The sequence below is a fragment of the Diplotaxodon limnothrissa genome, linkage group LG3 (genome assembly GCF_057381915.1).
Source record: "Diplotaxodon limnothrissa isolate DT_005_m linkage group LG3, D_limnothrissa_male_GT1.1, whole genome shotgun sequence".
NCBI lineage: Eukaryota > Metazoa > Chordata > Actinopteri > Cichliformes > Cichlidae > Diplotaxodon > Diplotaxodon limnothrissa.
In genome coordinates this window covers 63,654,360-63,680,159 of record NC_140598.1, presented here as the reverse complement: position 1 = coordinate 63,680,159, position 25,800 = coordinate 63,654,360, and the positions used below count along the sequence as shown (strand labels likewise).

The window sequence follows — 25,800 nt, the reverse complement described above, 5'->3', positions numbered from 1 at the left end:
CTATCAGAGCATTTATAATAGTTTGAGGGATCTCAACCTGATCGGACAAAGATCTTAAAAGGACCATCTCATGGTCGATAACAAACTGCAAATAGTCCACATCGAGGGGTTGTCTGTGCATGACCTGGGAAACTTTATGCAGTAGTCGCTGAAGCATCTCTCTTTTTAGCTGCTCCTAAATTAAATACAAAGAATTTTACGTTACTTCACTAACTTTGTTGTTCTCCAAGCTTACAGATCAACTAGGACGTAAGTTTCAGCCGAAAATGATAGCGAGGCGTTTCTGTTGAGCTAGCATTTCAGCAAAAAACGTTATAAAATAAAAAAAAACAGAATAGCCGAAAAAATTAACCGTAACAATAGCCACTTCTTAAATTCGTAGTATTCACAGACTGCAGTGTAATTGTTCCAAACTTAAACACTCACCTGATTGTTCGTGCCAGCAGTGTTGTTGGAAGACGACGCCATCGTTCACTGAGGGACAAGTTAACAGCAGCCCCCACCCGATACAATGCGCGCTACTTTGAGAGCATGGAAAATGACCACTTCTCACGTAGTGGCTGGGAAAACGTGTCATAATTGATCAGTTACGGCGTAATTTGTACACATTACTGCTTGAAAGAGCTTTAGTAACTGAGTTTTAGCAGTTATGCATGACATGTTTTCTAAACATTATCAAATAATACAGTGCAGGAGGTGTTTGATAAATTATGTTCATTCCCAGGTTTCCTGAAGGCAACATGAAAAATGGACCATCTTGAGCCTGCAGCGGTCTGCTGTCACTCATGACTCCCCGGCCCTCTCTGTGTAGCCACGCCCACCAGGCCAAAACAGGGCCAAAAGTCTGTAACTGAAAAATAGAGATCTTAAAGTGAAAAAAAAAATTGAAACTGAGAGAAAAATCCGAACCTGAAGAATTTTTTTTTGTACATTAATTTAAAAGATCTGAATCTGAAAAAATGTAATCTGAGACTGAATAGATTTTTTAAAAATAATAATAATGAAAAGAAGATTACTGAAAATTTTTAAATAAAGTTTACTCAGAGAAATAATACAAATATTCAAAACGTTAGAGTTGGATTTCAAATAAAATCATTCTTTTTCAAAGTTCACTCTAAAAATGTGACTTTTGCTTTAAGTTTACATATTTTCGATTTCAAATTTTTCTTTTAACTACACAAACATTATGGCCCTGATTTAACTCCATAGGTCCCTAGAGACAAAGCACGTACGAACTCCAAAACACAACAGAAGTGCTCCAGGATGCTAGGCGCAGTGTTGAGCTTTTGCGTTGGGAGCACACGCTGGGCTCTCCAAATCACAGACAAACAGTATCCCACATTCTTGATTTTGAGTTCACAAACACTTCTAATAACGACTAACTACTTCTAAAACTTTGGAAGTTGCAATATAATTGTACGTTAAAGAGTGTTTTATTAACATGCTTTCTGTCTCATTAATAAACATGAGACTGTTTTATGCATTTCCAGCTATTTATTAGATTTTTTCAAAATATAAAAACTTGGCATAGGAATACACTTGAAAGTATAAAATGTAAATATAGTTTAAATGAACGAACATACCATCTAACAAACAATTATAAATACCCACAAAAACAACTTAATTCATCCTTTATAAAATATAATTTTGGATATTTGAACATTATAAACACTTTGAACAAAACAAAGTAACTGTATTTTAAATTCTCTTTTTGATGTCAGTAATTTGTTTCCCTTTTTGATTTTCACACTGACGATGACAGTTGCCTTCTCTAGGTCTTCATCATAGGGCTTCCACATTTCGCTGTCAATGTACAGGGTTTTGCCAGTTTCTATGAGCACCTCGAGCTGGTTGGACTTCTCTGCAGTGGCCACACCAATTATATGAACCTCTGCTCTGTCCTCTTCCTTTGTCTGTGGATACACAATAAGCAAATATGTAACCTTGCAACTTGACCTGTTTTCATATAAAAACAACAAAAATATGGTAATCACATGTCTCAATGTGTGCTCATCCAGGTACAGTGGGGCAAAAAAGTATTTAGTCAGCCACCGATTGTGCAAGTTCCCCCACTTAAAATGATGACAGAGGTCAGTAATTTGCACCAGAGGTACACTTCAACTGTGAGAGACAGAATGTGAAAAAAAAAAATCCATGAATCCACATGGTAGGATTTGTAAAGAATTTATTCGTAAATCAGGGTGGAAAATAAGTATTTGGTCAATAACAAAAATACAACTCAATACTTTGTAACATAACCTTTGTTGGCAATAACAGAGGTCAAACGTTTACTATAGGTCTTTACCAGGTTTGCACACACAGTAGCTGGTATTTTGGCCCATTCCTCCATGCAGATCTTCTCGAGAGCAGTGATGTTTTGGGGCTGTCGCCGAGCAACACGGACTTTCAACTCCCGCCACAGATTTTCTATGGGGTTGAGGTCTGGAGACTGGCTAGGCCACTCCAGGGCTTTCAAATGCTTCTTACGGAGCCACTCCTTTGTTGCCCGGGCGGTGTGTTTTGGATCATTGTCATGTTGGAAGACCCAGCCTCGTTTCATCTTCAAAGTTCTCACTGATGGAAGGAGGTTTTGGCTCAAAATCTCACGATACATGGCCCCATTCATTCTGTCCTTAACACGGATCAGTCGTCCTGTCCCCTTGGCAGAAAAACAGCCCCATAGCATGATGTTTCCACCCCCATGCTTCACAGTAGGTATGGTGTTCTTGGGATGCAACTCGGTATTCTTCTTCCTCCAAACACGACGAGTTGAGTTTATACCAAAAAGTTCTACTTTGGTTTCATCTGACCACATGACATTCTCCCAATCCTCTGCTGTATCATCCATGTGCTCTCTGGCAAACTTCAGACGGGCCTGGACATGCACTGGCTTCAGCAGCGGAACACGTCTGGCACTGCGGGATTTGATTCCCTGCCGTTGTAGTGTGTTACTGATGGTGACCTTTGTTACTTTGGTCCCAGCTCTCTGCAGGTCATTCACCAGGTCCCCCCGTGTGGTTCTGGGATCTTTGCTCACCGTTCTCATGATCATTTTGACCCCACGGGATGAGATCTTGCGTGGAGCCCCAGATCGAGGGAGATTATCAGTGGTCTTGTATGTCTTCCATTTTCTGATGATTGCTCCCACAGTTGATTTTTTCACACCAAGCTGCTTGCCTATTGTAGATTCACTCTTCCCAGTCTGGTGCAGGTCTACAATACTTTTCCTGGTGTCCTTCGAAAGCTCTTTGGTCTTGGCCATGGCGGCGTTTGGAGTCTGACTGTTTGAGGCTGTGGACAGGTGTCTTTTATACAGATGATGAGTTCAAACAGGTGCCATTCATACAGGTAACGAGTGGGGGACAGAAAAGCTTCTTACCGAAGACGTTACAGGTCTGTGAGAGCCAGAGATTTTCCTTGTTTGAGGTGACCAAATACTTATTTTCCACCCTAATTTACGAATAAATTCTTTACAAATCCTACCATGTGGATTCATGGATTTTTATTTTTTTTTTTTTTTCACATTCTGTCTCTCACAGTTGAAGTGTACCTCTGGTGCAAATTACTGACCTCTGTCATCATTTTAAGTGGGGGAACTTGCACAATCGGTGGCTGACTAAATACTTTTTTGCCCCACTGTAAGTAGATACCAAAAGGTTGATTCTGTTCATCTGGATGAAGTGTTTTCAGTGGGAGAAACTTTTCATCACTCATCCCAGCGAGTTCTTCAGTCTCAGCTGACTGCAGGTTCCCCCAATCTTATAAACAGTACATTTGCACAATGACTGAAACTAGCACCACTGAATGAACAATGGGCTGTGAAGTCAGTTCCTTGATCAATATGCAAAATCTCATGACCAATGATCAACAACCACTGATCAGCTGAGACTGAAGAAGTCACTTGGATGAGTGAGGAAATGTTTATCCCACTGAAAATGCTATTTCCAGATAAACAGAATCAACCTTTTGGGTTGGTTACATTTGCATTATCTATCTATCTTCGATAGGGATATATAGAGAGACAATTAGACATATATAGATATACATATATATCATATTTTGACCAACACTGACAGAGGATCTATTTACATTTCAAAACCTATAATTCTAAGCATTTTGTTACATTGCTTTTACATGTTGGTACAAACATATGGCTTCTTCATACCTCAATGTTTGTAAATGAGGTCGTGTGCAGCTGCGGACCATAAGCAGACTGGTTAAGTTTGACATGGGAGACCTTTATGTGATCTCCCACGTGAAAGTGCTGCATTGCTGCCTCTCTCCACAGAGACACTGTCATGGTATAACAATCCTGAAATCACAAACATGACAGAATAAAAGATGTTTTCATTAATTAATACGAAAAGCCACTAACACCAAAACCAAGCCTACAAGCTAATACAATCTGCTCATCTACCACCAATCTCAAATATGCCAAATTACTTTCACCACTTTCAGTTGTTTCCGTGAGACAACCTTCCTCACTGCCACACACTGAAAATTCAATTAAAATACAATGTCAGGAATAGTGATTGTATAGATCTGTGATGGTTGTTTCTTTCTTGACTAATCTCAAACACTTACCTCCACGACCTCTTTGTCCACTGACATAAGCCCCCCCACAGTTTAGCTCGTTCTCAGTGGCATTACAGGGGCAAGGGAATGCAGAAGGTCCTCCGCTTTTGCCATAAGCTCTTCAGGGACTGGAAGGACAGCTACCCTGAAAAACTGAGTCTTGGCAGTTATATTTATCACGTAAGGGGGATTTGTGCCTCTGAGCTCATGTCCCCCTCCAGGACTTTTGAGGAGAACTCCTCAAACAATGCTATTTTTATGACCATCTCCCCATCGGAGATGGCTGCCACCTTGTTTTTTTTTTGTTTTTTTTTGTTTTTTGTTTTGTGATGAGTGGTTTAGCCACTCCATCCTGTAGGTCCCAGGTGATGACCCTGACCCTGTCCCGCATTTTTAAATCCCAGATGTGGATGGGTGGGGGCTGGAAGTAGGGTGTCTCCGGGAGGTTGTAAATCAAAGTCAAACAGTGACCACATGTCTTCTTGAACATCAGCAAAACAGATGGGCTCTTTTCTGTGTTCAAAGAATGTAACTGCAGATGAAAATTATGTAGATGAAGTAGAATCAACAGGAGAAGCAGGGCTGGGGCCCGTTCTTCGTACGTCGCTTACTACATCCAAGATCAAATGACAAATCCAAGACCAAATCATCGCGCTAACCGTGAGCTCGCTAATCCGGTTCTCCGAACACACCTGCTGTTGACGATTAGTACAGCTGGATGAAGTAATGTGAGATCACTGGGTGTCGTAAAAGGAGCTACGCATCGATAGCAGAAACATTGATCGGCAACCCTCTGATTGGTCGGTGAAAATGTCGAAGGAGCGCGCCCAGTATTTCTCCGCAGCAGAGCAAGAACTCTTGATTGAGGGATTTCAGGAGTTCCAGAGTGTAATTAAAATGCAAGGGAACACTGCAAAGGCTGCAAAAGCAAGGAGAGAGGGCTGGCAGAAAGTTGCTGACAAATTAAACACGTAAGTAATTCAACATATTACATGACACCATACCATATCATATTATATCATATCAAATCATATCACATGATATCCTCCTACACATTAGAGCCACAAAAGGACCCACCAGAACATGGGAACAAGTAAAAGTGAAATACAAGAACATTCTACAGAATGGTAATATCTATCACTCATATTGCTGTCAGTCTCTTGAAAAGACACCCTGAAACAATCCCTGTGTTTGTGTATAACAGCAACCAAGAAAAGGGCAGAGCAACAAAAGACAGGTGGTGGTCCTGCACCCCCTCGTCACACCCCGGCAGAGGAGCTGGCCCTAAGGTTGAATGCCACCAGACCCATTGTTGAGGGCATCCCTGGGGGCAGCTCTTCCACAGACCAGAAGCCGGGGTGCAGTAGCAGCAGCACCTACATAACTGGTGAATGGGCTCATGATTCCATTTGCACAATGTAAAATATTTGATTGTTGCCTTAATGAAAATGCTATTCGTACTTTGACATTCATTGGCATTGTGGGTTTCCTTTGTGTGTAGTGTTACATGACACTCCATCACTTTTACCTGTTCCCATGGAAGGGGTGACTGGAGCATGCATAGTAAGTTGGGAGATATATATATATATATATATATATATATATATATATATATATATATATATATATATATATATATATATATCTGTCCCCACCCAATTGTACAGAACAATAGGCTGTACCACGTCCCTTTGTAACACCATTGTGTTTCCATTGCACAGGACAGTGACGCAACCCTGTCAGATGACTGTGGTTTGGAGGAAGACCCTGTGAGTACATGCATGAATTGGCCTGAATTGCCATCTACTTGTGCACTGCCATGTGTGTCTGACTGCAGTATGATTTGCAGGCCAAGAGGCCGGCAGAGAGGCCTGCTGATACAGAGGTGGGCAGTGTTGTGATTAATTTTACTGCCTATATGACATGTATTTCCCGTTAAATGTTGTCACTACAATTGAAACAGGGTGACATTCGTCTGCTCTACAAGAGAAGTCTCCAGCAAAAAATGGAGTACACTGAGCTGAAGAAACAAAGGCTCCTAGGTGAACTCGAACTTCAAGCTCTAATGAGGCAGAAACTTCAACTGGAAATCAAGTTGCTTCAAAAGGAACTTCAGAGTAAGTAAGAATACACTTTCATACGGAGCACTATTGATGACCTTGCATGACACAGTATATATGATTTGTTTTTCCAGGCAACTGATGACTGGCTTGTGTGTGATGAGACAGACAAAGATGCTCAAATAAACGTCAATAGAAAATATGTTATGTCATGATTTAATTATTCGAAATTGTGTTGCACAATTCTGTCCCGTGCAGCTCTGCCACTAGGTTGGTCCAAGTGCACTGGCTGGAGGTCATCATCAGGCTGCACCTCCACCACGGGAGTCCTCTCTTTTCTGATGGTGGCAATGTTGTGCAGTACGGCACATGCAACAATAATGTCACATGCCCTGTCAGGTGCAACCCTCAGGCGTTTCAGACACTGAAATCGTTCCTTCATTTGCCCAAAGGTCATTTCAATGCGTGCCCTTGTCCTGGCTAGAGCTGCATTGTAGCGGGTTTGTGGCCCAGGGTTGGGGTCAGGGAACGGTGTCATGAAGTACTGCCTGCATGCATAACCCCTGTCTCCAAGGAGAATCCCATCGTAGGCCCCTGTGTAATGGAGAAATGCTGTTATGTTAGGCCCGAAATGAGTGTGAAATATCAGAATAAGCCTCTTTTTCTTACCACGCTCGAATAATGTGCATAGCCCTGACTCTCTGAAGATCCTTGAGTCATGCAGTGATCCGGGCCATTTAGCTTCCACATTTGTGATATGGCACATAGAGTCACACACCATCTGGGAGATTACATTATATGTGAACACACTCCTCCCATTATATATTGCCATCTGGAATGTTAGTATTACTCACCTGCACATTTATACTGTGGACCCCCTTTCGATTGACAAAATCCCCTTTATTGGGGCCTGGGGGGGCCTTGATCGCAATGTGTGTGCAGTCTATGGTACCAATCACATTCGGAAAGCCTGCGGACAATCGAGCTACAGTTACCGACATAGGTCATGATTGCATCACATTCACTATCGAATTTACTGTACCTGCAATGGCAAAAAAGCCCTGTTTGACAACCTGTGGTCTTAAGTGGCTTGGAAAAACCACAAACGCACCCAGGAAATGCTTGAGTGCCAGGTACACTTTGCGAATGGCCCGGCAGACAGCACTCTTGCCAACGTTCTCTGCGTCTCCAACAGCGTACAGAAATGTGCCACTCGCAAAGTAACGCAAGGCAATGCACACAGTTTGTGCAGTTGTTAATGCCCGACTACGGTGAGTGGTACTCTTAACATGGGGATCCAGCAAGTTGGTTAGGTAGATGATACCCTCACGGGAAAATCGGTATCTCTCTATGAGCACACTGTCGCGCTGAGCTAAAGGATCCTGTCTATCCCGCAATATATGTTGGATTCTGAAAACTCTCCTTATCACTCTTGCACCTTCCGCAATGGGTGGCTCGCGTACAAACGGACAGGACATGGCTGCGACAGACTTCCCACTTCCACCTTCGCTTTTATAGCCGTGGTCTCCCATCTTGATTACACGACGTAATTTGCTGTTACTACTCTGACATATGAGTTGCATCTGGCGTGATCACCTACATGACATAGCGTGATTAATAGTGCATTTCCCTTTTTTAGGAAATGACCTGTATGTATCTGTGTGACATCAATAACAGTATCAAGTGCTGCATTATCTTTAGTTACATTGATGATGTCTATTTCTGGTGAAACAGTGGTGGGATATCGCTGTTGCTTTCGTATACATGAGGCGGACATACCTGAGTGGCCGCGATCTAATCCTGTTTACATAAAGTAAACCTGCTCCCGAGCAGGTTTACGCTTACGGCTCTGTTGCTATGACAGCAAGTCCCGGATGAGCGTCGGGGAACCGAACGATCCAAGATCACGCGAAATCGTCAACAATCAAATCCAGCTAACTTACTTAGCGACGTACGAAGAACGGGCCCCAGGTCTTTTTAAATAGAAGATCAGTGCCGGGGTCTGCACATAGACAGGAGGGCTGCTGAGATTGTGAGAAGGTGAAAGGATCAAGTTGAATTCAATGATCGTCTCTGTTAAAGGTGACCTCAGTGCGGAGCTGAACGGGTGCAGCAGAGGCAGCCAGTGACAGGAAGTGGGGACCTGATTTCCTTGACACACAGGTGTATTGAGTGATGTCTGTGTGTTTGGATTCTGCGCACACACTGACTGCTGGTGAGGCACTTTGCTAACATCTAGCTGTGGCTGCTGATCTGGGTCCTTCACAACTGAATAAGAGGAAGTGGATGGCTCTCTCAGCTGGCCTCATACAAAGCCTCTTGGTTTGCTGTGCTTCATCCTTGGATTCAACTGCAGATGCTGCAAAACAAACAAAAACACCAAATTATTGTCTTGTTTTTATCACATTTTGCAATAAAAATAACTGAAATGGTTTTTTCACTTGTGCTAGATGTGTGAGATGTCTTTTCCTCTTTTTTCCCTAAATACAAACACATTCGAATTTTAAAAAGTGATTCAAACGCTTTGCTGTGAATGTTTCATCATTTAGAGCAGCGATGGGCCCATGTATGAACTGCATATTGGCCCTTTGGACGTATGTAGTTGTCTTTGGTAGACCACGCTGGATTTTCTTTGGCATGACGACATCTTTCTGTTTCCGCCTGATCAGAATATTTCCTATGCTCATCCTTTGAAAGTGACTTCCACTGTGGACAGAAGAACACAAAAAAACACTCAGCACATAGAAATACACAGGTACACTGCTACTTCACATAGCTACAGCATGCATGCACAAACACAGGCATGAAATATTAGGAGATGCATAAATATATGGAGAGTTACAAACTTACTCTCTCTCCCACGACTGCATTTAGAGCTGCTCTCTCAGTGACGTTTAGTTCAGCTTTGACCTTTGGCCTTTGCTCCTTAGGATAAAGCATGAAGACGTTTGGTGGCTTCTTGATGTATGGCCTGTCTTCATCTTGTTGGGACACAGAGTAAGAGCAAGCAGATTCTGCGTGAATCATTGTAGTCAGTTTCCAGAAAAAACAGCAGAGAAACTTACTTTGGAGTGGAGCTGTCGGGTGGAGGAGATACAAAATCACACACCTTCACACCGTGCTTACAGATATACAGAGAGACAGATACACAGCAAATTCAAAAGTGTTAAATGTTTCGGTGTTAGTAGTCTTCTTGCAAAAGTAGAGTTAATTTTACTCTAAGCAGAGTCACATTCTTTTAATGTAACTCTGAGGTGTAAAATGATAGTAGTTAAAATCGAGTGTTAAAAATGAGTGTTTCTATGTCAAATCTGGAGGTGTTACAATGGAAACATTAACTCTTGACCTCTTAACTCTGAACTCCTAGAGGGGCTATGACACCAATAGAGTAAATTCACAGACTCCGCCCCCAGCACGGCTCCAATCGAAGCTGAAGTGAAGCCGTTTCAGAACATTTTGCTCTACATATTTGAGTTGTTTGCCATGCTTGGTAAGTCATTTTTTCAAAGATTGTTTCAATTATTATTATTATGAGCTTTTACTTCTGTGGCTCTTTGGAGTTGAGACAAAGCTGTGTGAAAGGCATTAGCCATGTTGCTCGCTGATAGCATAATATTCTGTTTTAGCTAGCTGAAAGGTATTGTTTGCAGGCAAATACCACAGCCTTGAAAAAAAGCTTGCATGTGAATTTTCAGTCAAACCTTTGGTCAAATACACCTAAAACAATGTCTAGAATGTGAAATGTTGGTATAATGGTGCTACTCGAAGCCTGAAAATGATCTCCCATAAAAATTTAAAAAACAAAACGAGCAAACAGCAGTAGCAGACGTCCTGACTGGGTTCTACGTTAGCATTTAGATCCCTCCAGAGTTTTGTGCACACGGTTTAGGTAAAAATTAAAAAGGTTGAGGTTTTACATTTAGTTCAGTATAACCTGTTGCCTGTGTCCTTGTCTTTTGGGAAAATACTTTACACAAGTAATGGCTCAAAGAGGATTCCTTTTTTTTTTTTTACTGTGCTGCAATTGATTACTGGATTATTTGTGCCATTAATTAGTGTCAACTAATTTTTATTCAATCTCCGCACAGGATATGCTTGTGAAGATGGAATATGGGGGAGAGCAGAAGTGCGTTGAAGTTCCACAAAGGGATGAATGAAGGACATGCATATTGTATTGAAGAAATAAGTGATGAGAATGCTGTTATTTGCATTTACCATGTCAGACCTTTTGATAAACAAAATTCTAATGAAAGTGAGAACATGTATACTGTTACATCTTTCAGAAAATGTTTTGAAATTGTGGTGCACAGTTCAGAATAAATGTTTTTCAAAAACCATTGCGTCTTTTTAGTAAATGTTTATTTCCAAAAGAAATTTCTAGAAGTTCAGAACAGTAAAATTCCCACTTTTTAGAATGAATTAGAAGATAACTCTTACGTAGTTAAACTAAAATACTCTTTGAGAGTTAATATATAAACTCTTAACACCAAGTGTTAAATTATCAACTCCAGACAGATTTGGTGTTTAACACTAAATCAGAGTTAACGTACCAACTCTCCAAAAAGAGTTAAATTAACACTCTGGTGTGGACCCATATAGACACTTTAATAGTGTTGAAATCAAATCCGACAGTGTTAATTTGGACATGCTGGATTTGCTGTGTATGATTATGATTTCTCCACTAAAAGTGAGATCAGTGGGCTGTGCATAAAACTACATTCATACATAACTTCACTTTACGCTGCTGAGTTTTCTTTTGAATTATGATTCGCTGGCAGTGATTTACTGATTAGCAAAGCTTCAAAGCACAGTTACACAAAGGTAAAATACAAGGAAGGTGACCGCAGATTGATTTTAGAGTTAGGGTCCAGTGGGGAAAGGAGGAGGACGGGAAGGGCTGGGTAATGGCCCAAGAAAAAGGAGTACCTTCTGACCCCATGTTTACACAATATCGTCTAAATTTTCTCTGTTGTCCATTTTAATGACAGCAGAAAGTTTAAGTGCTGTTCTTGTCAGCAGTTAAACCTTGTGCAGAGTGGTGGTGATTTAACTGATTAAGCTAAATCGTGCAGCAAAATAAATATGTATACATTTATATTTATAATATACATTTAAAAGCAAAAGGTTACTCTGCAAATTCGAATTTTAAAGCCTTTCTTGTGATAATGGTTGGTTCAGTAAATTTACTGAACCATCACATCATCATCATTCAGCAGTGATGATCATTATGTTTGGATCAGACAGCCTGCAGCGAAGGACTTGGGTGTGTGTCAGATGCCACAGTAACACAAACCATCAGGGGATCTGAACAAAAGCTCTGTGGCTGACAAGTCGTAGCATGAAACCACGAGAGGAAGAACTTGAACACCAGTCATTTTGAAAGATTTTGCATTGTGTGTATGTGTGTCTCTAGGTTCTTGTTTATGTGCAACACCAAGGCTGGAGAGTTTCCCGCCCTGAAGTCAGCCACACCTGCCAACAATCATACTCACCTGCTGCTGATGATCCTCGTCATAGGCTCACCCTGAAACAGAGTGGCTGAGGTTTGGGATCACTAAGTGAGTCAGTAAACTCCGGCTCGCTCAGGTGAACCTGTCTTTGTCCTTTGTCGGTGAGAAATGAACTAAATTGTGTCTTGTTTTGCAAACAAACCAGAAGGGAGAGTGTGGGGGGAGCCGAGCACTTTTATAAATATTGCTGAGGGAGTTGTTTCTTGTACCACGGACCAAGAGGAGAATTCACTGTTCGGAAGTTGGGAGATTGTCACGGAGGAAACCATGCTATTCAAACTGTTTTTGCACATCTTTGCTTGTTTGTTCACTATTAAAAAAATAAATTCAAAAATTAACTCTCACCTATCCAGTCCTGTTTCTCCAAAACCTGACAGGCTGAATTTTTAGGTAAAATGTTGCATATGACTTTGTTGTTTGCAAAATTGGGCGTAACTTTCTAAAATTATAAGCATATATAATTACAGAAAATTACACTCCAAGTTGACATTAAGGTTACTCACTGTTGGTTTCACATAGCTGTAGGCTTCAAGCGTGTGTTTTTTTCCAGTCGGTTTTGTATCTTTTGTTTCACTATTTTTCTTTTTTGCATGCAAGTATGGGCAGAAATCTGTGCCATCAGAAACTGAATTTGAATAAGTTAAATTTGAATTTGAATTGCTCAGATTGAATCTGAATTGTAACTTGAATAAATGCTTTTGAAAACTGAATTTGAATTATTCTAATTTGGAATTGAATTTATGGTTTGAAAATGATCATCACTAAATTGAAATTGAATTTTATATTTTGAAAATGAATTGATTTGCTTTGAAACTGCATTTTATCCTTTAAAAATTCAGCTCTCGAATAATTTCAGTTTCACTTCTCACCATTCAGTTTCAGTTATACAATTCAATTTCAGTTCTAAAATTCAGTTTTTTGGAACTTACATCCGGTTCTGGTTCAAGCACAGATTAATAGAGCTACGTTTTACTAGCGGACCGAAAGTGTTACTGACGGGAATCTACAGCGTCTTTAGCTGAATTAAGACTTCAGAAGTCATTCGTCATGTCGAATGAACTCTCAGGTTGGTAATAAATGTACTACATGTATAAGAACAAGCGTCATGTTAACAAATGATAGCCGTACGGTAACTTTTATGCTTATTGTAGCTGCTAGCTAAAAACGCTAATTTAGCGTAGTTTGCCCTGAATTCAGCTTTGACAACAAATATGATCGACTGTTTCTAGTAGAATTCCAAAGTTGTCATCTTGGACCCTCTCAGAGTACCCCCTCTGTATGCTTGCAGAGACCCCTACAGTAGGGAAACATGCAAAACGGTGTCCAAACCTTTGTATTTTAGCTTTATTTGGTGCATCATATCTTTATTCTCTTCCCCCTCCTGCCCCCCCCCCCCTCTTTCTTAAATAGATAACTATCATATCTGATATCATATCTCACAGTACAATAATATTGAATGGGTTGCATTGTTGTATTTTGTCATGTTTCTCAGGTCTTTGTCTGAATTTCTACGAACATTATTGCTAAGGATTGTCTTATTGCATTGGAGTCACACTGGGTTAAATATGTACACTTGGGTTTTAAGGGGTATTTATTATTTTCTTCTTTTTTTTTGGGTTGTATGGAAGCCCCAAACGCAATTTCATTGTTCTTGACAATGACAATAAATAAATAAATACTAAAATACTTTATTTATGTCTTACACAGCATCCCAACTCTTTAGCTAACTTAATAACTTTAGCTAAAGTGAATAGTTAGTCTAATTCATTAGTGCAGCATTACTGGATCACCTCTGTTTGAAGTGATATAATATGATATACAACTATCACTGTGTTTAACTACCATAATAATTCTACTTAATTAGATTTTTTTTTTTTTTTTTTAAACATACTGCTCCATTAATATGTTTGACAGGCTGAAGTTGTCGGGTCACCTCCTAAATCGACCATCTTTTACAGGTGGTTTGTGCCAGAAATGGAGTGTCCACTGAAGACTGAAGATACTGAATCTCTACGCCTTGCCATCCATCCCTCTTGTGCCTTCATCTAGACAAGAGACAAACGTAACCACTCTCATATGCTCTGTACCTACATCACCTTCCCTGACAGTCGTAGCTTGGCTCATCTGAGGGTGAAATTATAAGAATGTGTTATTTTGCAAAGTGCTCTCTAGGGTTCCTAAATAAAATATGGCATTGAGGTCTTTTGAATTAATCCCTTCTTCTGAAATATAAGAACCTCTCCTGGTTTTAATGGCACTTTGGATTTCCTTACTTTCTGTTCCACTCCCAACCCCAAATAGATGCTGACAAGCTGCCACAGTAACATGGAAGAGGGAAAGAAGTTGGAAAGGACTACTGCAAATAAACCTAATGCCTAACAATGAAAAGTGTAAAATAAGAACAATAATAAAGATAAGATGAAGTAACAAGTTTTTAGTTTTTAGTTTATTCCAAATGATCATCCAGATGTCTGTGACATGTGATGACAAACACCATAATGGAAGGCCTTAGTCATCACATGCTTGAACTCATCATATATTTTTGCATATGCTGAACAGGCAGCCAGACATGCTGTAACTGTGGGGTAGAAAACAGCATAAACACCATACGGCAGGGGTCTCAAACTCCAGTCCTCGAGGGCATGGAAAAGTTGCATGACACTGGCCCTTGAGGACTGGAGTTTGAGACCCCTGTCATATGGAATATGACAGGTGTGGTTGAACTGCATGAAGACTCTGAAGCTTCTCTTCTCTTCTGGCAGGACAAGAATGTGGCCTTGTCCTGTGAGCCACTGTAAGGATGTACTTAGAGTAGAACTGGACTGTCACCGGCCTCAGGCTCTTCACCCTTTTCAAAGACAAAGCAGTCATTTAGATAAAATATTAGATATTGTTTACCTGTAAATGCACAAAGTAAATTTAGAAATGTAATTATTGTCAAGAGTGAACAAGCACTGATAGTGTAATCTACAGCTGTGGCCAAACGTTTAGAGAATGAGAAGTGTTGTTTGCTTATTTACAAAGTTTGCTGTTTCAGTGATAGTTGTATATCACATTATACCACTTCAAACAGAGGTGATCCAGTAATGCTGCACTAATGAATTAGACTAACTATTCACTTTAGCTAAAGTTATTAAGTTAGCTAAAGAGTTGGGATGCTGTGTAAGACATAAATAAAGCTAAAATACAAAGGTTTGGACACCATTTTGCATGTTTCCCTACTGTAGGGGTCTCTGCAAGCATACAGAGGGGGTACTCTGAGAGGGTCCAAGATGACAACTTTGGAATTCTACTAGAAACAGTCGATCATATTTGTTGTCAAAGCTGAATTCAGGGCAAACTACGCTAAATTAGCGTTTTTAGCTAGCAGCTACAATAAGCATAAAAGTTACCGTACGGCTATCATTTGTTAACATGACGCTTGTTCTTATACATGTATTACCAACCTGAGAGTTCATTCGACATGACGAATGACTTCTGAAGTCTTAATTCAGCTAAAGACGCTGTAGATTCCTGTCAGTAACACTTTCGGTCCGCTAGTAAAACGTAGCTCTATTAATCTGCGCTTGAACCGGAACCGGATGTAAGTTCCAAAAAACTGAATTTTGGAACTGAAATTGAATTGTAGAACTGAAACTGAATGGTGAGAAGTGAAACTGAAATTATTCGAGAGCTGAATTTTTAAAGGATAAAATGCAGTTTCAAAGCAAATCAATTCATTTTCAAAATATAAAATTCAATTTCAATTTAGTGATGATCATTTTCAAACCATAAATTCAATTTCAAATTAGACTAATTCAAATTCAGTTTTCAAAAGCATTTATTCAAGTTACAATTCAGATTCAATCTGAGCAATTCAAATTCAAATTTAACTTATTCAAATTCAGTTTCTGATGGCACAGATTTCTGCCCATATGCAAGCTCTGTCCTAAGAGGTCTTTCTGGTCCATCATGAGTTTTGGTTTGCCCTCATGGATGAGGTGTTAAGGCAGAGGCCTTCTACCAGGACTCCAGTCCTAATGACCTCCATTAACCTGAGTGTCCCAGTGTGCACAGGCACCTTTAATCAGGCCTGATATTTGCCTGAGTATGAAGTCTCGAGCAGTGCTGCTGAATCTGCTGGACCAGGACCAAAAAGAAGAAGGAGGTGCCACAACTGAGACCCTTGGTTTGTGTTTCCAGCTACTGAGTGGAGCATCATACAGGGTGGTCTCCACAAGGTGTTCAGGGATGCTCTTCTCCATTGTCCACTGCATCATGTATCTCTTGGGTTTGCAGGGCTGATGTGACTAATGCCTGCCATGTCACTAAAATGTATTCAGAACGATGCAAGATCAAAGTGGTGCAAACCAGTCTCCCCTTCATCTTGCACATCATCCTTGGGCTCATCCCCCGGGGCCGCAATGTCACCAACACCAAGGCAGATGTTATGCAGAACAGCACATGCTGCTATGACCTGAAACAGATGTTTCATTCTGTAAATAAAGTGTTTATACATGCACATACACTAAAAACAATAAAGATGTATTCTAATGACTTATATATGGTACAAAGGTGTGGTGCACCTCCAGCGCTTGGAGGAAGATGGCATGGAACCTTGTCTTCATCATTCCAAAAGCATGCTCTATAATAGACCATGACCTGGATTGATGAGAGTTGAAGCGCTGGGCACCCACACCTTGGACTGGCCTCTTGTAGGGAATGATAAGAGGGAGTGGATGTTGGACAGATGGGTACCCTCCATCTGTGAGGATGAAATGCACTGGAGGAGGGTAAATGGCCTGCCAGTACAGTGGGCTGTTGTGGAGCACCCTGGAGTCATGCACTGACCCCGACCAGCCCACATATGTACAGGGAGTGCAGAATTATTAGGCAAGTTGTATTTTTGAGGAATAATTTTATTATTGAACAACAACCATGTTCTCAATGAACCCAAAAAACTCATTAATATCAAAGCTGAATGTTTTTGGAAGTAGTTTTTAGTTTGTTTTTAGTTTTAGCTATTTTAGGGGGATATCTGTGTGCAGGTAACTATTACTGTGCATAATTATTAGGCAACTTAACAAAAAACAAATATATACCCATTTCAATTATTTATTTTTACCAGTGAAACCAATATAACATCTCCACATTCACAAATATACATTTCTGACATTCAAAAACAAAACAAAAACAAATCAGCGACCAATATAGCCACCTGTCTTTGCAAGGACACTCAAAAGCCTGCCATCCATGGATTCTGTCAGTGTTTTGATCTGTTCACCATCAACATTGCGTGCAGCAGCAACCACAGCCTCCCAGACACTGTTCAGAGAGGTGTACTGTTTTCCCTCCTTGTAAATCTCACATTTGATGATGGACCACAGGTTCTCAATGGGGTTCAGATCAGGTGAACAAGGTGGCCATGTCATTAGTTTTTCTTCTTTTATACCCTTTCTTGCCAGCCACGCTGTGGAGTACTTGGACGCGTGTGATGGAGCATTGTCCTGCATGAAAATCATGTTTTTCTTGAAGGATGCAGACTTCTTCCTGTACCACTGCTTGAAGAAGGTGTCTTCCAAATTCAAATTCAAATTCAAATTTTATTTGTCACGTACACAGTCATACACAGTACGATATGTAGTGAAATGCTTGGACAACTGCTCGTGACCTAAAGAAAACAAAAAAGGAAAAGGCTATGAATAAGATAGGAAATAAATATGAAAAATTAAAAAGGGTAAATTTAACTAGGAAGGAATAAAATATAAATTAAGGTTAAAAATGAAATAGCTGTACAACACAAATTAGAATGAAGGGTAAATTTAACTGGGAAGAATAAGATAAAGATAAATATATAAATTAAAGTTGAAAATAAAATAACTGTACAACAAAATACACAATACACAATATAGAACTATATAAGAATGTATGAAGAAATCTAAATATAAATAAATATATACACAATAACAGCAGCTGTACAAGTATTAACTGGAAATGAAGAATATAGTGACCAGTGTTGTGCAAAACCAAAGTCCAGAAAGTCCAGTGTGTGTGTAAGAACCATATGTGTGGGTCAGTACTGTGTGGTGGTGTGATTGAGAGACCGTATCGCCTGCGGGAAGAAGCTCCTCCTCAGTCTCTCTGTGTTGGTCTTCAGGGAGCGGAATCGCTTTCCTGACCTCAACAGAGAGAACAGTCTGTTGTTGGGATGGCTGAGGTCCTTCACGATCTTCCTGGCCTTGGTCCAGCACCGCCTGCTGTAGATTGAGTGCAGGTCAGGGAGCTCGGAGCGGATGGTGCGCTCAGCTGACCGCACAACCCTCTGTAGAGCTCGTCTGTCCTGCATGGTGCTGTTCCCGAACCAGGTTAAGATGTTTCCCGTCAGGATGCTCTCTATGGTGCACGAGTAAAAGTTCCTGAGCACCTTGGAGGGCAGTTGGAAGTCTCTCAAGCGTCTGAGGTGGTAGAGACGCTGTCGGGCCTTTTTCACCACGGTGTTGATGTGACAGGACCATGACAGGTCCTGCGTGATGTGAACTCCGAGGTATTTGAAGCTGTCCACTCTCTCCACTGGGCACTCGTTGATGACGGGGGTCTGGTAGTTCCTCTCCTGCTTAGTGCTGAAGTCCACTATCAGCTCCTTTGTCTTACTGACGTTTAGAAGGAGGTTGTTCCTCTGGCACCAGTTCTCCAGATTCCTAATCTCCTTCAGGTAGGCCGTCTCGTTGTTATCAGAGATCAGGCCCACCACGACGGTGTCGTCAGCAAACTTGATGATGGTGGTGGAGCTGGTAGTGGCCACACAGTCATATGTGTACAAAGAGTACAGCAGGGGGCTCAGAACACACCCCTGGGGGGTTCCAGTGCTGAGAGTGGTGGAGGCTGGAAACTGGAAGTAGGACTGGGAGTTGAGCTTGACTCCATCCTCAATCCGAAAAGGCCCCACAAGCTCATCTTTGATGATACCAGCCCAAACCAGTACTCCACCTCCACCTTGCTGGCGTCTGAGTCGGACTGGAGCTCTCTGCCCTTTACCAATCCAGCCACGGGCCCATCCATCTGGCCCATCAAGACTCACTCTCATTTCATCAGTCCATAAAACCTTAGAAAAATCAGTCTTGAGATATTTCTTGGCCCAGTCTTGACGTTTCAGCTTGTGTGTCTTGTTCAGTGGTGGTCGTCTTTCAGCCTTTCTTACCTTGGCCATGTCTCTGAGTATTGCATACCTTGTGCTTTTGGGCACTCCAGTGATGTTGCAGCTCTGAAATATGGCCAAACTGGTGGCAAGTGGCATCTTGGCAGCTGCATGCTTGACTTTTCTCAGTTCATGGGCAGTTATTTTGCGCCTTGGTTTTTCCACACGCTTCTTGCGACCCTGTTGACTATTTTGAATGAAACGCTTGATTGTTCGATGATCACGCTTCAGAAGCTTTGCAATTTTGAGACTGCTGCATCCCTCTGCAAGATATCTCACTATTTTTGACTTTTCTGAGCCTGTCAAGTCCTTCTTTTGACCCATTTTGCCAAAGGAAAGGACGTTGCCTAATAATTACGCACACCTGATATAGGGTGTTGATGTCATTAGACCACACCCCTTCTCATTACAGAGATGCACATCACCTAATATGCTTAATTGGTAGTAGGCTTTAGAGCCTATACAGCTTGGAGTAAGACAGCATGCATGAAGAGGATGATGTGGACAAAATACTCATTTGCCTAATAATTCTGCACTCCCTGTATGCCACTAACATGTCTGTTACACATTCCTACAAGAATGCTCAAAACCTCTTATCGTTATTTACTGCTTTAATTTTAAATATCTCTTTCAAGACAGAATTGAGGAATGGTTCATTTGAATATTTTTATTCTGAGTTTTAGAGTGAATCTTAGCACAGAAACAGCAGTGAAGGTTACTAATGACCTTGTTATGCTCATCTTTGTGCTTGTCCTGTTGGACATCAGTCCAGTATTCAATACTACTGATCGCAATATCTTATTACAAAGACTAGAACACACTTCATTGGTTTGAATAATTTGAATATGTGATATATTCCAATTTCTGCATGTAAATGGGGAGTCACACAAAAGGTTCATCTTTTTAATGTCTTTAAAACAAAATCAGCACACAGCACGTTTGACATCAGTTTTGTTTGATTTGAAGAAGGTGGGGGCAGGGCACTTCACTCACGTCTGTTAGACCTGTTTTATTTGACCCACACAAAATGTGACAAAATTGGAAACATGCCTGGATCAATCCACTTATCAAATACATCGAAAGATTGTGTACCAGTAAAGGTTCCCAAGGTTGTGCAGTCTGAAGCCGCATATAGATAGCTTCTTATTTGAAGCAGCAGCTTATAGGCAGACTGTGTACTTGTGCACCAGCACCTTTGCTGTGGCTATCACCCTGGTACAGACCGGAGAATATAATCTGAGGCTGTGCAACTGCCACGCCACATCTCACACTTACAGACAGGTTAAATAACAACAGGAAGTCCACCAAAAGATACAGCGGCTTGCTGTATGTGGCTGTGACTCAGGCAGCTGAAGACCTGATTCAAGATATAGATAGAAATACCGCACTGGTGTGAATGTTACCACAGAGTAAATGCAATAATGGACAGGTGAGGTCATATGCAAAAAATAGATAATGTCTTACAAAAGCAAAGCAAAGGTCAATAAATGCTCATTTATACACAGAAGTCTCAATAGGAGTTTAATCTGAAAGATTAATGGTTTATTCCTGAGCTGCAGTTACATTTATGGTGGAAAATAAATAATGGATGAAAAATAATGACTGTAGTGAAAAAAAGAAACAATTAACCTATTCTGGTCCCCAAACAGACTTTGTGTATCTTTTACCACTATCTTAGATATGTTTTAATTGCTGTGACCACTAGAGGGCGATATCTGTACAACTAGTAAATATATAAGTTGTAATTAAAGAGCAATTTCTGGGGCTGGAAAATGAAACCAACTAGTAAAGAGCTAAAATCTGCAGTTCTTATGTCCTCTTAAATATGGCTCTAAAAGGAGTAATTTCCCCAAGACTCCCTCATCTATTTAGACATTCTTAAGGCTTAAAATGATGGACTTGGTCACTTTGATTGACAGGTATGTCAGTGTAGGCAGCTCTGGCTTCTAGCTGACTGCTAGGCCTCACGTGACAGTACTAAACCCGACTTGTCCATGATGTTCATCTTGTTGGAACATTTTAAATATAATTATCCGATAAATAATATACTATAAAAAAAGTTGCCATCTTAACGCCTGAGCGTTTGCATTCTGTGGGTCACCACGTTGGGGTTTTAGCATCTGAGGTGAGAAAGCACTGTGTGTCATGGATATGCATCCGCAGCTATATTATTTATCGGATAATTATATTGAAAATGTTCCAACAAATGATATGAATCTACAATAAACATTGCATACATCATTTCCTGGATTGTTATACTTTATTATTATTATTATTATTATTATTATAAATTTTGTGTTGCAGCATCAGAAAAGTTGTCCAAACTCAAAAAACACTCATTACACCAGCGTTACACCTGCTCTGTCATAGCATACTGAAGACAGGTGGTTCTGCTGAGAAACAATTTTTTTTTTTATTTAGAAAAAAAACCCCCAAACAAGACAACAACAGACAAACAAGAGACAGATATTTGATGTGACAGACCTCACGATCTCAAAGTCAGCTTTGCTCAGACCACACCGTGTTATTGTTTCCTGTTGCTCATGATGTATATCTCACTCTCTCCTCGACAAACCTCCATCTAACTCTCAGCTTAAGAAACACTTGACAGTCTTTAATGTCCTGACTTATGTCCTTCAACATCAAAATTAATAAAGACAACAATATCATGTTCATCATATTTATTACAAGCTTAACTTTTAATCACAATACAGAAGCGATCTTATTTTTTTGGGACAGACACAACGTATCAACGCTATCTTAAAAAGTTGGTTGTGTTCAGGCTGTCTGGTTGCAGCATGGATAACACGAGTTTCTTATTTCTCCCCTGTTGCATGCCTCCTGGTTTTAATTGTTCCATGCAGATGAAGTGTTACATCCTGATGATCATCAGAGTCTAGATCAAGAGCTGAGTCATAAGAGTCAAACACGATTTCCCTTTATGAGATGCAACTAAACAACAGAGCTTAATAGCTCTCAGAAGAGGGCATTTAAACTCATCATAAAGTTATTCTTGGCAACTACTGAAGCAGTTTTTCATGATTTCCTTTTAAACTAATCCTCCTGATGCCCTCACTGTCCGTTTACGCTAGCTTTCTGTTGATTGGCTGCCCGTCATAAACTGTAGATTTACCAACCAGACCTGTGTAGGTGAGATTAGTTATATCTGTGACATCAAACTGATGCAAGGGTTTAACGACTAAATTTATCTCTGAACAATCAGCCGTCTGTACTTATGACTCACAGGGGTTATTCGTACGTAAGACGACCTCATTATCTGAAACTTTGGCCATCTTTAATATGAACATACACAAATGTACCAGTATATGTGTGACAGATGGTAAGGAGATTTATGAAAGGTCTTCTTTAAAGATAAGCATTAATTTATTTCAAATGTCTGTGTTTGCTATGCTGTGTCACCTGTTTATTCACATCTCTACATTATTTGTTAAGATTCTTATTTCCACCTAAATGATAAAAATGATGTGCCCAATTTATTACTTACTACAGCCATTATCACATTAATACTTTGAATACTTTGTTGAATGTATATAAATGTTGCTAATAAAATCTGAGCACGTAGGTCAGACAAATAGGACTGCTTCTGTTTATGTATCTAAGGCAGAATATCTGAGAAGAAGTTTGCAGTAGAGCAGTTTGAATTCTTCACCAAACTGAACTGCCTGGGCTGAAACAAAAGAGACATAAATTCTTTGATAATAAAGAAAAAAAATTAGCAAAAGAAGAGAAGAATAATGAATAAAATCAGTGATTTGTAGGTATTTCAGTTCCAGGACTTACAGAAGCTGCAGAGAAGTAAATCTCTTACATGAAGTTTGAAGATCGCCACAGTGTGTGGAACAGTGGTTGCTTGTTATGCTTGATTTCTCAGAGAAGTCGTGTGTGTGTGAAATTAGGTTATAACAAATTCAGTTTGCTATTTGCTTAATTAGTAGAAATATCTTTTTAGTTTAAAAAAGAATACATATTTCATTTTACCTTTTACCTTATTACCTTAGAATAATACTTTAGAATAAAAATTTATACAAATTAATATTATTATATATTATTATAATAATATACATGCAAATAGAAACTGAATTTTCAGATAGTGCTAAAAAAGGTATTTTCTCAGTTACAGTTACAACTAGAAAGTTGTGAAAATGGCCCAAAATTGGGTTGCTCTTTCTTTCTTTTTGATAGTTAAAGCTTGAAAAGTGTAAATAATATTATCATTATTGTGTTATACAGTTATAATATAATAAAATATAATATAATCATGTTATATATTATAATCCTTGAGATATTCATGTTCGTCCGTTCAGTTCATCAGATTTTAATACTCAAAAAACAGGACTGAATATATGCATGTGTGTATGTGTCAAATCCCTCACGAGAGATCAGTGTGACAGCTTTCACTCTGTGCTGATCTTCCTGTTGTTTTTCAAGTGTTTCGTAGAAGCATACACCACATTTGTGTCCAGCTCACTCTGTGGTACAGGCCTTCTGATTTTAGCTTTGGGATGGAAATTCAGTGCTGCATAGTTCATGTCATCAGAGTCCACATTCTGTAAATGAAAATGTTCAAAGTCACTAATCCTGCACATTACTTGTTAACCTCTTAACATCCAGAAGGTCACAGGGAACCCTTCTGGTGTTGGGGTCCAGCTACTGAACTTTCATCATTAAAATGAAAGAGCTTTTGACAGAAAAACTGCAATGCCAAAATGAATATGTGAGACTTAATTTGGATTTTAGCATCCTGTAATTCCTTAAAATGTGCATATGGTATGGTCAGGCACGGCCTCCAACTGTTACCCTAAATGGGTTCAAGGCAGTTAAGTTTAATATCTTGCTTGGTGAGAATAAATCTTAAATAGATTACCTCACTCTGTTGTGGATTCTGTCCATCATCTTGAGCTAAATGACAGGAACAATCCATCCGTCAGTAATTCGCTTCTGCTTTTGTATTTGTAATTTAAATGAAATCAAATCATATAAATACCTGAGTGAAATTTCCTGATTTGGACAGCCAGACCAATGATGACCAGTAGAAGGAGAACAATTAAACTGCCCAGGATCACAGGCATCACATTTGTTAATCCATCAAACACATCTACAAAATGGACAATTTAAATAAAACTTTGTGTAATATACTGCCTATGACTGTAAAAAGTCATGCAAAATAACAAGATTTAAATGACAGAAAACATAATTACACTCTTACCTTGCACCTTTAAATATGTTCCACTTGAAATTACCGTCTTTTCATCATTGTACTCTCCACAGAAATACAAGCCAGAGTCAGATGAATCCAGATGTTTGATCTTGAGAAACAGCACAGAGGTGTTGGACGTCATGTTAAATTTGCCAGCTTGAAAACCATCTTGGAGTGAAGCATTTCCTTCAGCACTGACCATAGATGAGATTCTGCTCACGTTGGGTCTGTTGGTCATTTTGAACCAGGTTATGTGACCAGTATGTCTGCTAAAGTTGGAGCACTCCAGTGTGACTTCTTCACCAGCCTGAACCTCCACAGCATAAAACTGTGTGACTATGGAAGAGATCCAACCTGAACCAAACAACAAAATAAACTTCAAACTCCACCAAAACCAAACAACCAAACAATACCTATGAACTACACTGGCCATTCAGTGTCTCAAGATTCAGTTCTCTTGGATTACTCAACAAAATGTAATTCTTGTATGAGGAAAAAAAGTGATAGGTCTACTTACTGAAGGTGTAGAGTAAAACTGCAATCCACTTAAATTTCAGCATTGTGTGTATGACCACTGCAATGTTGCTAACTGAACTGTGCTCCAGTAAAAGTGATCTCTACATAAAGAGGCGGGCTGCTCTTTTATATGTAGCGTTCCTCAGCCTGACGGTGCCACCAGATTTAGGAAAATGGTGCAAACCTAAAGCTTTAGGAAGAACAGAACATCAATATTTTATTGTTTGACAGCATTTCAGATAATGCTGGTTAATAGGATATATTTAATAGATGACTTATTTTAAAATACAGTCTTAGTCTTACAGTCTCAAGTTTAAAATACATCTACAAAAGCAGTCAGTCTGTATCATTTTGATATATTAGATATTTGTTGTCTTTACCATTAGATGTTTTAAATAAGACTTTGCGCTAGTGGTTACGCAGCTCTTTGAAAAGGTTTAACTCAGCATCAGACGTGTCAGTAATAATACGTGACAAAAATTCCTGATATCGAGCACTCGCTGAGGTTCTCTGTTGATTCTGTAACTGCTAACATTGCATGAAGCAGACTATTGGCCCCAAACTAAATAAAGTATTAATACTATAATCAAGTATCTTTTTTCATCATGCATGATTATATTATGTTAGCAAGGCTTAGTAGGTTCAAGTGCATCTTAGTGTGGAGCCTTTAGCTAGTGTGGGTTTGAAACGTACAGCCTGTGGAGGAGTAAACCCTTTGATATGAGGCTGTGCAAGTGTCACCCTGCT

The 25,800-nt window shown here is 39.8% G+C and overlaps 1 protein-coding gene across 1 annotated transcript; it reads right to left on the bottom strand.

Annotated features, from left to right (window-relative positions):
• Positions 1 to 23,734: 23,734 nt before the first annotated feature.
• LOC146636892 (uncharacterized) lies at positions 23,735 to 25,097 on the bottom strand. Its single transcript, XM_085351103.1, has 5 exons — positions 25,055 to 25,097; positions 24,547 to 24,891; positions 24,325 to 24,435; positions 24,205 to 24,239; positions 23,735 to 23,887 (listed from the first exon to the last, which is right to left on the bottom strand). Exons 1-5 carry the CDS (start codon positions 25,095 to 25,097, stop codon positions 23,735 to 23,737), a joined length of 687 nt encoding a protein of 228 aa, XP_085207229.1.
• Positions 25,098 to 25,800: the final 703 nt, after the last annotated feature.